General features: G+C 36.9%; 1 protein-coding gene across 1 annotated transcript; it reads left to right on the forward strand.

The window, feature by feature from the left end:
- Nucleotides 1-6,195: 6,195 nt before the first annotated feature.
- Nucleotides 6,196-13,709, forward strand: LOC114532127 (transcriptional regulator Myc-B-like). Its single transcript, XM_028553705.1, has 3 exons — nt 6,196-6,298; nt 6,588-7,233; nt 12,084-13,709. The coding sequence occupies exons 2-3, from the start codon at nt 6,591-6,593 to the stop codon at nt 12,530-12,532; spliced, it is 1,092 nt and encodes a 363-aa protein (XP_028409506.1). The 5' UTR covers nt 6,196-6,298; nt 6,588-6,590; the 3' UTR covers nt 12,533-13,709.
- Nucleotides 13,710-15,115: the final 1,406 nt, after the last annotated feature.

Consider the following 15,115-nt stretch of genomic DNA (forward strand, 5'->3'; position numbering starts at 1 on the left):
CCTTCCGCATACGATGATGTTGGAAACGGACGTAGATAACCTACGATCGTGCATGCCAAATGATACCCCATATCGAAATTACACCCACGATTTTGCTTAACCAGACACGTGTGTATATATTTATACAATATGGCCACTTGCTATGTATATGAGTCAGTCTGCAATTCCATTGGTTCAGCTTTTGGGCATAATATCATCCCACCTCACTGTGCGTATAGAATTGCCTATGAAAAAATTCACGAGGAAGAGGAATACAACATTCCAAGAGAATGCAACCGTTTTTACTAATGCCAAAATTTATATAATATTAATTGCCGTAAGTAATATAGCTTATATCTTCATGGAAAGAAAATGCAATGTTACTTGAGCAGCAATGGACGGATTTTAGTTGATTGTGTATACATCAGTTCTGTATGCGTTTTGTTAACAAATATTTTGGTCATGAAATAGGTGTAGGTTTTGTTATCGTCGAAGCATTTGGATTCATAACAAACATAAAGAGCTTCAAATTTTAAATTGATCTTAAATTTCGCTCCTAGCGTCTACACAGGGTGTCCCAAAAAAGTCCCCCCGATTGAAATGAAGCTTTTGTGGGAATTTGAATGCATGATCAACGCAGTGGTGTGTAAATAGCACAGTTTTAGGTTGGGGCATTCAAATAAAGCGTCTTGCTTTCAATTGGGTTTATCATAATTCTAACTTTCGTTGGCTTATGTATTTATTCAAGTCATAGGTATGTCCCTGTAAATGGAAAATAACTGACATGCATGAACGTTTGCAATGTCAAAAATTTCAAAAGCTCCCTTTCTTCTTTTAATTCATATTTCTGCCTTCAAGAGGCTATACTCTTCAGAATTTACTGCAAGTTATAAACTGCTCTCTCTCGTTGAGCTTGGCTATAATGGTGTACTCGATGCTACGCCTCGAGGCTCCTGTATACATATGACCTGTTCTTTTGCACTGTTGCTAAATACACCAAGTTAGTAAACACCATCTGACCAACATCGTCTTATTATGTATAGCAATAATCATTATTTCAGAGACTTTCGAAAACCTCCTGTTCGTAAAAGTACTGCCGCTTTACTACGCATATTAATTCCGTCATTTCCGTGCGTGGTGGAGTTATTCAATTAGCTGAGGTTTCGTATTTTTCTTCGGTCATATAATATCTACACAATGTCGGTGAAACGAAAAGTGAGGTTCGCCCGCACAACCATATCCCTACCATACCATACCAGCAAACAATCGAAATTTGGCAGGGAATTTCCAATTAGCAAAGCAAAACCAAAACGTATCGATTTTATTCTACAAACAAGTGTTGGTCAATACATAGCGGAAACGGAGAAACAATCTTGACAAATACGTCAGTGTAAATACCGCTTTACTGATATCAAGGTCAAAGGAAGAGGGAGGGGGACTGCACCTCTTTTTCCCTTTAGTAAAATGGTTGGTAATATGTATTAATTTGATTGACACTTATTGTCATATGTAACCTAGGGAGGGGGGGGGGGGGTGAGGCTGAGAAGGCACATAAATGAAGAGGTAATCTCAATGAATGGTAACAGTCAAAATTTGAGTTTTTAACATTTGCACGATAATTTCTCGAAAAACATCAAACAGAATCCTCAGTGCAAAGAATGGATAGATCACCATGCATGGCGTTCCCTGCATGTACCACATAGATATCATACAGAATAACTTTTGTCACCTGCATGTTATTTTACAAGTACTACACGTAATTACAATTAACGCCTACACTGAAATCAATCCCGTAGACGGTATAATCCGATGCAAGCATTTTATCAAAATCCTCATAATTATATAGATCAGTGAGTATATACTTTCGAGGAATTCAATACACACGATGCATGCTATTAAAATGAGTTGTTTACTTTTTGCTTTGCAACTGTCACGTCCAGTTTTCCCTAGATCAATAATGTTTGCTATTTGATAAAAGACGAAATCGGGAAAAATAGCGTGGGTAAAAATATGTTTGGCAACGGAAGTTTGAAACTCCAAGCTCGGCTAAACGGCGATGGGAGTATCCACAAGCTAAAGGAAGTTTGTTTTGAAAACACAGACGTTATTTTTTGCCGTCTTCCATGTATAGGCATATCATTAAGAACTCATTGCCCATAAAATCCAATATATGCCAGCAAGGATATCAACATATCATAACACCTCTTCCAGTGATTGCATTTGACCTTTGGAAACCAGCTAGGAAGTTTATATTATTGACAAGCTCAAAACATCTGGCTTGGCAAAGCGCCGTCATATTCTATTCCGCGTTTCGGCAAGTTAAAGCTGATACCGCTTACTTTAGCTCCAGGACAAAAAGTTTTTCAGGTACAAATATATACAATCGCATGTTAATGCAACCTTGGATTGTCTGACAGTCTGGTAAAATCGAGCGTAGTGCGGCATTGTTACACTGGGTTACGGTTTGAAGGTAAGAAAAAAGGTAAATATACAGTATGAGAGAGCTCCACGCAAGGATTTCATTACAAAGCCATTGTCAGTTTCGAGCATTCTTTATATCGATTCATCTATATCTTGCAAATATTGCGACACTCACTTTCATGTCACAATTGTCGTGAACGTCTGCGCGACTGAACGAAATGTATTCGTATATATTTATACATAATTGCATTTGTTACACACAGTATTGTTACATACTGTACGATACGGAATTATGTAAATATGGATTTTTTTAATCAAAAGAGAGTTGAAACAAAGATATATAGTCTCATAGGAATAGGAATATACATAATTATATATTTTCAGCCTCGAATTCCTGTTCTGTCGAATCTTCTAGCTCAATTAAGACCTGTTCTTATACGATCCAAATTTGTTAGACAGCTCCGCATCTGGCGTAACTGATTTGCTGGCTGCATATATTTATTACCAGTTCAATGATAACACAATAGTATCTGATCCAACAAAATTGGATCGTATAACTAGATATTTAAAAATACAAGGTGCTTCAAAAGTGCAACTTGTCAGTGTTACTTCATGTTAAGGTTATAACGAAAATTAAATCTACGAACGTTTCATACTGACTCAAAAATAATTTATCCAAAGGGTACGTAAACACAATTATATTTAATTAATTACTTTGTGTGGTTATTCTACCAACCAAGGGAAAAACGTATTCCAAATCTCAGAAGCATAGCAACTGGTCGCACAGGCATGAATTGAAATGCTGTTCGCAATATCCTTCTACAGCCAGGAATGGATTTTTTCCGATCTACTACATGGTGCATGCCTATGTTCATAATGTATGATCGGTTTACTCTTATTGTAGCCTAGCTATTGATTGTTCCAACCCAACCTCGCACCCAGGAAAAGGCTGCCCACGAGACTCAGGTGTATTAGGAGCAGTCCTCCCTGGGTACGAAGTTGGTTCTAAACTCTGTAATGATCGCACCAATAGTATATAAGAAACTGCATTGTATGAAACTTTTCAGGTGAATGTGAGTTACGTGCATGAGTATAATGTACTGAAGAACTGAGAACTGAGGCATTTTCAGATAAACCTTACAAATACAATAGCACCAAACCATTGAACATCAAGGGGAACTACGACTGATTCTAAAATATGCCGTAAATAACAATCATGCATTGCTCTTAAATATATAACAAAAGTAGTGCATGACCTGAATTTTCCTCTCGCGCGCTAGAACTTAGCATTCCTGCAGTTTTTACTTATTGTAAAAAAAATTCAATACGGGCTGGGAAAATCACCTTGCAAAATGTTTCTTTCGTTTGTTTTATTTTTCAGTCCACAAAAGCTTACGAACGCTTATCAATTTAGCCGCGGGCTGAAATTTTTTCCGTTTTCTACTTTTCGTCTTTATTTTCTTTGAAATAATTGGAAATACTATGTTTTTAAATATCTGTGCAACACAGAAGCTTATATCGACTTGCATATATGAACGAGGGAAGGATGAACTCGGCAAACAAAGTCCTATATATTGGCATCAGCATGCAGTAAATAAAGGACTGCTGTGGTATATACATCGATCTTTGTCTGAAATTTTGTATGAAATTAGGTATGCATGGGGGGATTCCCAAGACATTTGAACGTTCGTATAATGTAAATGTTTGATATTTTTTAATTTTTACTATACCTTTTGTTCTCATGTACGTGCAGTAGCGATTGTCAGATCATTACGTCGAGAATTGCCAAGCTATATTACGAACCGTTTTTATTCGAATATGTCAAAAATGTTACTGATTATTATTCATGTAACACTTTGAGAATCATGTGTAAATTTCACGCTAAGGTTAACAACATTGTTACAAAACGACTGTGTTCTCATACTTCTTATTGTACATACGCTTGCAGTAGACATAGGTATACTTAATTTAGCCATTCGTACCGCAATATCAAGTAGAATAAAGATGACGCCCTAAAGTCATTTCAAAAAAATAACACCTGTTGATTCTCAGCAAATGTTGCACCCAAATTTTTCATGGATAAAGGAAGCCATTGCATGAATGAATGAATGATTGAAAAGCCGATATTTTGCATAAGTTCTTTGGCAAATCATTCCAAAAATCAATGCTAAAAATAAGAAAACAAAGAGACTATAGCTATAGTTGATTGTTATATTCTGTCCATATATTACACGATGGCTATTTGAGAAATTGTGAAATATGCATGGTGGTAATGATTGGTGGCTTGCAAAACAATATTAAAAACTAAAGAACTGTTCTTGGATTAAAACAGATGAAAAGTACATTAATTATCGGCCATAAGTGCACGTTACTAAATATGCGATATCCCATACTCTATCAGTATAAAACTTCAACTAATTGATAGGTCACAGTATATAAGCTACTGACAGTGTGCCTACGTCCAAACCTAATGACGCGATGCTAATGAGATTTGAACTTCAGTTATGGAGCCAAAAGTTTGGGATTTCTTTTTCAACCTCTTTGCTATACTCTTGTTAATAGGAAAGTGCTTTATAAGTGAAAATCTTGCATGTCTTCATATTCCGCGTCGTATACTCTCTCACGTCATCATTGCAAGCTAATTACGAGTTAACATATTTGTGGGTGTTCCGAAGTCGACAGATTGCCGACACGATTTCATAAACAGATCAAATTTGGCACGCGTTCATGTCGACAAATCCTAATTCGGATAATGTTATCTCGCTCCGATCGGATTTACACTGATCACATTGATCTCCTAATATTAGCCAGAAGATACTAGATCTTTAATCCCTGATTAATGGTTTTGCCACCGCATCAAACGAAATACTAAGGGACAAACAAACCGGCCGTGCTTACTCGAGTAAAACGGGAAAATTTCATTGCAGAATATACCGTTGTAAATTAACACGGTTTATCTAATGTACATTGGCATGCACTCTTCCTGTGAAATACAAGTGATAAGTACGCAGGTGTTCAGTTTGGCTATTTGAGATTACGGTCAGTTGGTTAAAATCACACTCCCGAATGAACACGCGCGCCAGCATTCGTACTGAATTAATTCTGTCGTCTACTGCACACACTATTGTTGATCTGTATCATAGCAATCGCTCTCCCTTGGTCGGTTGATTTTTACTGTTCCTAATGATAAGTCCCGCATACTGAATACAAAAGTACAAGTCAATATAAAATATATATACAGTATATTTATATATACGCGTTCGGTGGCATAAAAAGTATATATAAACAAGCATTGTAAAACTTTGAGTACTGCAGTGTATGTATGTAACCATTGATTGTTTTGAAAGACAAAGCTGCGCTTGATTAGATCGCTATAGACCAGCGCGAAAGGTTCGACATCTGTGCATCCATAATATTTTATATATAATTATATCTTTCTTTGCATGCATGTCCGTGAAAAGAAAAGTGATAAGCCTTCGGCTTGTGACTATATTCATAGACCGGTGGCCTTTTCAACCAATAGTTTAATGTTACTGGTAGCGATTGCAAAGTGCTTTTGATCCTTCCCGAGAAATCGAGAAATCAAAAATTCGCCGGCCCTTCGATCATTTTACTCAAGCATGAGAAATTTATATGGAGCTTGCAGGGGCGCGTAGACCGTATTCCGTTTCATATAAACAAATGCCAGCGAAGCTATATGAGTGGATGCTCTTTGAAATGCTAAGAATAGCTCAATGTCCTATTGTTTTGAGATATGCTAATTTCAAACATTTCAAACGAATGCAGTCAAATTAGTGCACAGCGCCCAGGCGTCCTCTAGTTGTTGACGAGTGTTGGACGAGCACAGAGCGAGTGAAATCGAAGCAGGACAAAAACAACAATTAAACAAAATTTAGAGGTAAACATTCATACATTATACTCGGTAGCATCAACTCTCTGGGATATTACGTGCTGCAGAGCTTTATCAAAACTGTTTGCGTGGTTGAAGGATTTATTCCCTAACTTTAGGCAGATTTAAGAGTTTTTAACGATCAGATATACGTATTTGGATATTATAGAGGATTTGCATTTTTACGTTCTAGGACATAAATATAAGTATTGTAGTGCTACTACCGAGCGACTTCAGTCTTTAGTAAGCTAACGGGGCAGTGTATACATGCATCAAGCACAATCTTTTCTTTTTGCAGAAAATGTTTTACGAGCGCCTTGATAGTCACATGCTAGAACCTCGAATGGGATTTCTAATTGACTCAGGATACGAAGACATGTGCAATGCAAGCAACGAGTTGAAAGATGATTCATGGCAGAAAGTACAGAACGTCCTGCCAACACCACCATGTTCGCCAGAGGAGTTATGCTACCAAGGCTTTCCAGAGTTTATGCAACCAACCGCACCACAGAACGGCTTTCAGCAAGGTCTTCAAGTGGTACCCGAAGAGATTCCCGATGACCTAGTGGACACAGAGGTGGACTCCTTGCCAGTGCTGGATATTAGCGACGAAGAAATGCAAAAATTGACTTCGCCTACGATATTTGATGAGACCATGTGGCAGATGCACTCTGCTCAACCCACACAACAACAACAACAACAACCAACACAGCCACCAACGTGTGAACCCTACGACAGCCGACCTACCACCGTTTCTGATGTCAACTACATTTCACATGGTATACGTACAGTTCATATTTCGGATCAGGTCGTACGATCGCCCGCTTATAGCCAGTCATTCGTACTCACCGTCAATGCTAACCCTATCCAACCACTCAACACGATGGGACACCTGATCACACGAGAAATCCTAGCAACTTCTGGCAATTCCGCCATCATTTCGGGTAAGTTCAGCACGCGCTTTTACTTTTAACGTTACCGACCCTCTACGCAAAACCCGAGCATATTCACCGTATACTAATAAGCTATTTTGAGACTACATTAAAATTTGTAAGTGTTCTCGTATATATTTTTAAGTATATCTGTCCATGCGGCCTAATTAGCCACTAGCCTCGTTTACATGTAGATTTATATTATGACACGAGCCATGGCCACACGTGCGAAGCCAATTTTCGTCACCGCAGGATAGTACTACACAGTTTACGCTCCAAAATTCACCATGCTGTTTAAAAATTGTTTATACGCTAATCAGTGTTAAACTTTACTTAAACGATTCCCTAAATTTGTGTCCAATAAACGCGGTCATTTACTTGTGGCTATAATCACCGAACACTATAGGTTCAAGAGATTCCCTGAAGGTATTAGTTTGAAAGCGCTTAGACTGTATGGCTCACCGCGGTGAATATATTGAGTGCGAGCTTTGAATTGGCAGCCAATAAAATATGAACTCACCCATGACCAACACGACCGCAAGAATACGAACTTTTTCCACTCCGAATCGGTGTTTCGATTTCCCCAAACGATTTTAGGATGTCGATAAGTACAAGCTATGTAAAGATTGCAATTTGTAGGCAAAACAGGAAATCTACACTTTATTGTGTACTCACACGGTAATATGATAGTCATTGCGGCACGCGTGCACCGTACGCCTATTGCTTTCGAAATAGTTACTCATTAGCGAAGAATTTCGCGCGTGTACGCTTGCCAAAAGTTTTCAAATTGTTGTAAAAGACTCCCATGGAACGAGAGAAATGTCTCGTAAATTCTCACAGTTTCCCATTCAGACTGCAGTCCGTGAGAGTTGCTAAGCGGCCCAAGTAACATATGGTCAATGTTTGTCTCTCTGCCCAAAAGCACCATCAGTTTATCACAATTAGATGCGAATAGCTGTAAAAAGTCAATCAGTCCTTCCTGAACGATATTGCCTGCCTCTCGGTACATAAAGGGTTATGGCTTGGCTGGAAATATTTCATATCTCTTTGCGCAAATTACTGAAAATCATCTTGGCAATAAAATGATCATTCGCAAGTCGTAAATTCAAAGCTTTTCATCAACGTTGGGCTATAAGTGATTAGGCACGCGTCGACACATTTATTTGTTTGGACTTTGGATGTGTGCTTAGCGATTTATCAATCATTATATGGCTCAAATGTTTCCTGCTGTCCTCATTTGGAACTATGGTAAAGAATTTAACATATAAAGGATTATATCCCCCAGAAATGAAGACAGGAAAAGCTTGTTTTGTCTTCGTATCTTCACGGGTGCTATTTCATTCAACAAAGTCGCGGTCGATTTGCAATTTTAGTTACAGTTGAGTAGTTATGAACCGCGTGGTCTTGTCCTTTGCAAATTTTGGATATGGACATTAGGTTTGGGGTATACTCTTTGCAAATGATTGAAGCGGTTAAACAGATATAGCTTAAAATTACAAGTAGCCTATATATTTATAAACATATAGCAATATATGCTACATATGGTCCTATATATATTTTACCAGATGCGATGAATCGTGCACTGTCTGTGTCTGCCTTTGGTCAAAGAATATAAACATTTCCTATATCGTCTGATGTCAACATGGTTAGAATTAATGCCCATGACGAATTAGGCTTTTTGTCTTAGAGCGTATATAAGACCGTATCCGCAGATTAACACATCAACATCTTATTAGCATCCTAATGAAGATATTTTAATGAAAAGTTTTACTGATTTCTTTAACATTAAGAAAGATTAAATTGATTTGATGAGATGAAATGTATCTTAGCCGTATATCAAAAATATAATATTGATATAGTCCGCTGCTGCTTTAAAAATAATCGAAATATTCTGACATAAATATTGAATAAAGTGGCAAGAGTTTTACACCCGACTATTCATAACTGATTTAACAAATTGCAAAGATTGGCGACATTCATGAAACCCAATCGTAACTTTATGTAGACAAAATGGGAGCAGACTTTCAGAATGGCCAGATATGTATCTCATGCATTATTGAATATCATGTCTAATTAAACCGTTTTACAGAGGAATGGAAAGAACTGAACCATGCAAATCATATTCATTGTCTTTATATATAAGTATAAAGATTTCGGAGTCAGTTACAGGGATGCGAAAGTTAAAATACAGCACCTCTGAAACATTATCTTAAATGATCGTGTTCTTGAAACTTGTATGTCATGCACTCAGAATTGATATTGCAGTTCGTATGAATGAATCTTTGGGTCACGTTTTTTGCGTTATCGCTAAATGAGTTTTTGTGTTAAGCGCCCACACATAAAAAATATATAGGGTTTGATGTTATGATCATGATTCCAAAGACAAAGTCTGTCATACATTCAGTAAATAAATACAAGCTAGCAGTAACAGTGAACTTTGTCCCTTCTTTACGAAGTCTTCTATCGTTCCTATTGTTGACATTCAATTGAAAAAAACACACACAGCTGTTTTGTTATGAGAAGACTATATGTCACTAAAATGTTAAAAAACCCCCAGTAATTTGAGTCAAAAGTCGTTCCGAATTCACATTTTTGCAATGAAGCCGTATATATCAACCTCTTACCAATAAACTAACAAGACAATATATGCCGGGGGAAGCAGCTTTTTTGTTGAGTAAAAATAATTAATTTTGTACTACCAGCAACTCAAATATTCAATGCATTAGTGACTTTTCGAACACCTGTTTTTCAATCTGTAAAGGGATTATTCAAATTTCTAATTCAATTCATTCATTACCTTGCTACCATGGCAATAACGGCGTAGCTTTATTTAATTGCACCTATCAACCAATCACATTGTTGGATGTTTATTCTTTGTCAATGAGTGCATCTTTTGAATGAAACAGTAAAATTGCGACATTGGCATACATTCAATTGATAAACACTTTATTACCTTTTAGAAATCAGGGCGCGCTTTTAGCCGATACAAAAGTCGAAATTAAGAAACGGAAACTATATTTGAATCCGCTGAACGCTCAGAATAGAGCAATAAGAAGGGCCGGAAAGATTATTCCGATTTTAGGCAGGCCCATCATTTTCATAGATATCCGGTCCACCAGACTCTAGCGATTTCCTAGCCTGACCTCAAATTTCCCTCGAAAATTCTGGATACGTCTTCAGTCATTCTGGAAAATGTTACCCTATAATACAAGTTTATCGAGGCAATTGAAAGAAATATTTAGTCTTTGTTTGTAATGAGATTGTATACACTACACTATGCAAGTCGTATCTACACCTAGCATTTCTACAGGTTTACAACTGAATCACAACCCAGTCCGGCGTAATATTTCCCTGAACAGTAGACCACCAACACACATTTTAGCATTATGAAGAAAACAGCCTCTGCGATATGCAAACGTGGAAACTGAGCAATATATCACGGTTTTTTATTACAAGATTCTCATTGTATATTCAAGGACCATGCCGGAGTATTGAAATGTGGGCAGCCATATAAGCGGTGATCTCTTTATATACATCCTACATGCTTTTCATGCGATCGGATGAAGCCGACTTACAAAACCGACTCTATATGTGCTACGCACTTCGTAATAGGAATCTTCCCTTTAAATGTTTATATTGACTTAGAATATTGTGATCAATGCCAGTACATGGTTGCGGCGCCAGATTTTTTAAAGAGCGTTGCAAAAAGTTACAACACGCATCATATAATCAGGTTTGTCAGATTTGCTCCAGCCGGCCGTGTAAGGGCGGATCCATATTTTCGTCTGGATTTTTCCGGAATAAATTTAGCAAGTTACACACCTTCATTTAGTCCAAATTTACGCGCGCTTTTAATGGCTTTTAATCCTGTGGTGACAATCAATATATGATTCGGCTCAGAAATCCCTACTGCAAACCCACTAGACTATAGTAGATAGCCGACTGTAAGCAAAGACCTAAATTAGGATTTCTTTTCTCAAAGATGTTTGCTCAAGAACAAACATGTAAGTTATAGTTTGTGTGGGAAAAATTAGGTTATGCGCACGTATGTACATGCATCAGTTAGCCATTAGCGGAACATTATTCAGCAAAGCTTTCAATCCAAAGTTTTATTTCTTCTTGAAATTTGATATATTAATCTAGCAGAGAGTGTCCTTATGAGCTTATGTATAATCGGGTCCATGTTATCACGATTAAAACCTTTTATCGAAGAATCTGCATATGGTGGCATGAAACATAATAGAATATATAGTAATGATTGCGAAAGTAATAACATATATGCACGTTATGACGACAAATCTATACATTGAAATCATATTTCACTTTCTATAACGGTGTAATATATTATGAATACAATGCCTTGCGGCTTCAAATTGGAGGCGAGCTTGATCTAGATCGACCACAAGGAGCGCGATCAAAATCCTTCGCGAACTTCAATTCAATTTATCAAATCGCACAGGATTTTGAACCGATTGACCGTTAATTCAAAAATCGCTTCAGATTAGAATGTATACAATCCGTCACAAAGGATGGAGACCACCTGTTGGTATAGTCATAATGTCTTAATGAACTATTCAAATTAATCAAAAATATATTTACACAAATAGCTAGGGAAGGATTGATTAAATAATTACCGCGCTTCATGATTGGATTGAAAATTTTAGTATCATTTCTGTCGAGGATTTAGCGTATTTCAGGCTATTGTATCCAATTTATTTCAGATCATGGTGTTTGCAACACTTAAAACCAAATACCGCGCTTGATATTGATAGAATATGCTTGTTTTTGGTACTTTAAGATTACGATTTTGCGATAATTACAGGGTAATGTAAGGGGATTAATCGATATATTCTATCTTTTAGATCCGAATTATATGAACGAAAGGGTTAACCTAGTTGGCCCGTTTGACCTAACGAATCTTCAAGCTTTACCAGAGAGTCCAACGAAGCGAGGCCGAAAGATCAGACGTTCAATAAGTCGAGGGACACATGAAACGGTGCTCACCGAAGAGCTCGCGGATGACTCCGAGGATAGCGAGACAACTCGAGCAACACACAATGTTTTAGAGCGAAGACGGCGCGAAGAGTTGAAGGAGAAATTTCAACGGCTGCGTGACTGCCTGCCGGAACTGCAAGACAACGACCGAGCGCCTAAAGTTCTCATTTTGAAGAAAGCCTGTGAGTATGTAAAATATCTAAAGCAAGAAGAACAGAGATTGCTTGCTGATAAGGAACTTGAGAAGCAGAGACTGCTTATTCTGCTTAAGAAACGACAAATGCTTGCTCAAGCGCTATTCTCAATGCAATGTTAATCCGTGTGTTTTTCATAATAGCAAGATAGATATAATTATAACATATTTTTTAGAATTATAACAGATTTTTGTACGGAATATCAATATTTTATACATTCATCGCCAACACTAGGCATATGGAGCCTGCCGTGCAAGGGATTTCGAAAAGCGGTGTCGTCAGTTCTAAAATTAGCATTGGCCGTTAACGCCACGTGGCCGTTGATTTTGAGAACAAAGAACTTAAAAATCTATTCAAAAGCGTGGCGTGTTTTCGTGAGAGTATCTTTAATCAACAAATAACTAATTTTAGCGATCATCCGATGCAGATCTAATTTAGCGAAATCGTTTATTTTACATTCGTGCCGCCAAAACCTTCACTTTAGCTTTTAAAAATGTGGCAAAATTGAAGTATCAAACTTGATTAATTAGCATGTATCCTACGCTGTATAAAACGGTCATCTCAACATTTGAACCAACTTGACTAGCTTGCACGTAGGTATATCCAGCGAATAATGGCTATAGTAACTGAAGCTGGGATGTCTCAATATAACTTACACACGATTTAGCAAAACGAAAATTAGGTTAAGAAGAATAAAGGCAAGAAAGCTGAGGTGACCGTCTTTTTGTCTCGGACGTTTTCAGGATTACTAAATTCAGAATCATTTGTTTGAGACAAAGAGCTGTCATCTTGCCTTTGTTGAAAATTGCTGTTGAAGTACTATAAGAGACATTGTGACGTGCGCGTTTGGACAGGTAATCCGTGATCAGATAGGGACGTTGATAGCTAAAATTTGAATTCAATTGCAAGTCTACCAGTTGCGATATATTAAAAATGTTGTGAACATTGAACCATATTGCGTACGAATATCAATGAAACTCAAATACTCGAGGAATCGGATTTAATCTTGCATGCATGCATTAATTTTTTTCTTCCCTCATTAAGTAAAGTCTCTTAACAAACCACGCTTTCCTCTTGTAATGTCCTTCAAAACCTCTTTATCCACATAGTACTTAACCCCATCAAACCGACTTCATTTAACTTCCTCAGCAGAACAGCATCCTGCAACATCAGGTCGTCCATATTTGGTAAAATGTTTCATAGTTATACACAACAAGCCAGCTTTGACTGCAGATGGCTATATATAATTCGTCTTCACTATGAAAAGTTCTGAAATTATGCCCTTAAAACATATAAGTAAACCGGATTGAGTGGTTCTCTGCACGAGTTTATCGTCGATTTTTTAAATTAAACCTTCCTTGTACAAATCAGTACAATACTTTTCGGATTTAAGGTGGTTTCACTTCGGCTCTTTCGTCGACAATGTTCGCCCTAACACCGGATTCGTATCCTCTTAACTTAAAGATTTTTGCTGAAATCAATTTAAAACGATAACATTTCACGCCTTGCGCAAGTGTCAATGCGGACCGCAGTCTCCATGTACCTAGTGTTGAGAATTGCTGCTCAAAAAAAAACCCGAATCACATGCATAATATTTAAGCCTCTATAACATGAAACACACATTCGAAAATATATGTACATTTTTATAAAAAGGTTATTTAGAATGTACGGTCAATACGCAAAGGCCGCATTATATTGTACACAATTTGAACATTTTTCATTTGTAAATTTGAGTAACTTTATAAAATTTATAGAATTTCATTATTTGTATTTCTATATAACATAGTCTTTAAATTTTTTTTTCATTTGGCCGGGATTTTGTTAATTTAATGTAGCTGTTGTTAGATTTAATTCATATTCATAACCTCTGTAGGAGTTGGCTTAGAAATTTAAATGTAATTAATCTATATACATATTATATATGCGGAAACAATATATATTATATATATATTTATTATAATAGTTTCCGCAAATAAAATTAATTTTAATGATCTTTTTTTAACTGTAGATAGGTAATTAATAGGTAGAACTTTCGTTTAAACTTTTTACTCTAATGTAGTAATGTACTTGCAAAGTGTGAATTTGTTTTCAAAAAAAGTTAATAAAATTTGTATTGTATTTGCGTTCGCTCCTCTTTTTTCGTGATTATTATACGTCTGTGCACGTGGTTCTGGGGACAAATCATATATCGGTGAAGTGGGTCGGGTCTCGGGTGTTTGGGTTGGTCGGTATACAAAGTTTCGACTGAAATCAGTGATTAGCATCAAACTATGTACGTCGAAAGATAAGCGATGAAATTATTCAATTTAGCCAAATTATATTCATGATTAATCATTTACGCATGATTATAATAGACTAACATTACGGGCAAACTTTCGTCGTTTTATGATTTTCATGTTCGCAAAATACTGCTGCGAATGCCGTAGAATGCCGCCACTTTCGAGCTACAAAAAGAGGAGCCAGTTAACGGTAACTTTGAAGTTTAAAAGCATTTCTCGTGCAACTGGTAACCTTTATTAAAACGTTTCTCTAACAGTCGGCCATTTGGTTTTCGCTATATCCAAAGTTTCTATTGAATTATCTACAACTTACTGAAAAGTGCCGGTAAACGGAAAAAAATGAAAACAAGTTTTGTATCAAACGCAGGCTCGAGGCTCAATAGTATAGTTCACGATTGTCAAAGTTTTACATTCATGCATTTGTAC

The sequence above is a fragment of the Dendronephthya gigantea genome, unplaced genomic scaffold (genome assembly GCF_004324835.1).
Source record: "Dendronephthya gigantea isolate DGI-Jeju-01 unplaced genomic scaffold, DenGig_1.0 000078F, whole genome shotgun sequence".
Classification (NCBI taxonomy): Eukaryota; Metazoa; Cnidaria; class Anthozoa; order Malacalcyonacea; family Nephtheidae; genus Dendronephthya; species Dendronephthya gigantea.